Here is a 1,378-nt window from a genome sequence, read left to right on the forward strand (position 1 = left end):
TTAAAGCTGATGCTCACCCCAGGCCGTTTCCACTCCACGCCGATGGTTTTGGAGGAGTAGCGTCCCAGCTGGTTGTAACCCAGAGAGTCCCAGGTTGGGGGGAAGGTCGGGTCGCAGAACATCGAGCCATTCTGCAGACACTCTCTACGCAGACTCTCAAAGTCCTGCTGGTTGAAAGGGACAGCGTTGGACCGGCTACCGGCGCCGTCGTCCTCATGAGCCTTCCTCCGAGCTAAAGCTGCTGCCACGCTAGCCATCCTGAGTCTGAAGAGTCTGAAGAGTCTGAGGAGTCTGAGGAGAGTCTGAAGCGTCTGAAGAGAGTCTGAAGAGTCGGAAGAGAGTCTGAAGAGAGTCCGAAGAGAGTCCGAAGAGAGTCTGAAGAGAGTCTGAAGAGTCTGAAGAGAGTCTGAAGAGAGTCTGAGGAGTCTGAAGAGTCTGAAGAGAGTCTGAAGAGTCTGAAGAGAGTCTGAAGAGAGTCCGAAGAGAGTCCGAAGAGAGTCTGAAGAGTCTGAAGAGAGTCTGAAGAGTCTGAAGAGTCTGAAGAGAGTCTGAAGAGTCTGAAGAGAGTCTGAAGAGAGTCTGAAGAGTCTGAGGAGAGTCTGAAGAGAGTCTGAAGAGTCTGAGGAGAGTCTGAAGAGAGTCTGAAGAGTCCGAAGAGAGTCTGAAGAGAGTCTGAAGAGTCTGAAGAGAGTCTGAAGAGTCTGAAGAGAGTCTGAAGAGTCTGAAGAGAGTCTGAAGAGAGTCTGAAGAGTCTGAGGAGAGTCTGAAGAGACAGAGGAGAGTCTGAAGAGAGTCTGAAGAGAGTCTGAGGAGAGTCTGAAGAGAGTCTGAAGAGAGTCTGAGGAGAGTCTGAAGAGACAGAGGAGAGTCTGAAGAGAGTCTGAAGAGAGTCTGAGGAGAGTCTGAAGAGACAGAGGAGAGTCTGAAGAGAGTCTGAAGAGTCTGAAGAGAGTTTGAAGAGAGTCTGAAGGTGTGTGTGGATATAGGAGTGTGTGTGTGTGTGTGTGTGTGTGTGTGTGTGTGTGGTGTGTAACTGGTCAGGTGTATATGGGCGGAGGTTCAGCTCAGGTGAGGCAGCAGTATGATATCAGTGAGCTGTGTATGAATCAGAGAGTCAACAGGCTGATAAACAGTATGAGGTGTTGATGCTTTATCACATCCTGTTACAGACTGGAACATTAAACTGGTTCAAGTCCCTTTAATCACATGGATTTAATAAAACCTCCACGCAAACACGAGCTAGACACACTGTTCCTCAGTCAGACCAAGACTATCCACCTTAACTCTGCTTCCTTTATTATACTATCCACCTTAACTCTGCTTCCTTTATTATACTATTCACCTTAACTCTGCTTCCTTTATTATACTGTCCACCTTA

At 48.3% G+C, this 1,378-nt stretch overlaps 1 protein-coding gene across 1 annotated transcript in view; it reads right to left on the reverse strand.

Moving 5' to 3' along the window:
* The window catches only part of LOC128375865 (calpain-2 catalytic subunit-like), an 18,173-nt gene extending 17,916 nt beyond the window's left edge, over window positions 1-257 (reverse strand). Inside the window, exon 1 of the mRNA XM_053336281.1 lies at window positions 18-257. Coding sequence (XP_053192256.1) covers window positions 18-257 — 240 coding nt within the window. The remainder of the gene's footprint in view (window positions 1-17) is intronic.
* Between the last annotated feature and the right edge of the window lie 1,121 nt (window positions 258-1,378).

The sequence above is a fragment of the Scomber japonicus genome, chromosome 2 (assembly GCF_027409825.1).
Source record: "Scomber japonicus isolate fScoJap1 chromosome 2, fScoJap1.pri, whole genome shotgun sequence".
In the NCBI taxonomy this organism is placed as follows: Eukaryota; Metazoa; Chordata; class Actinopteri; order Scombriformes; family Scombridae; genus Scomber; species Scomber japonicus.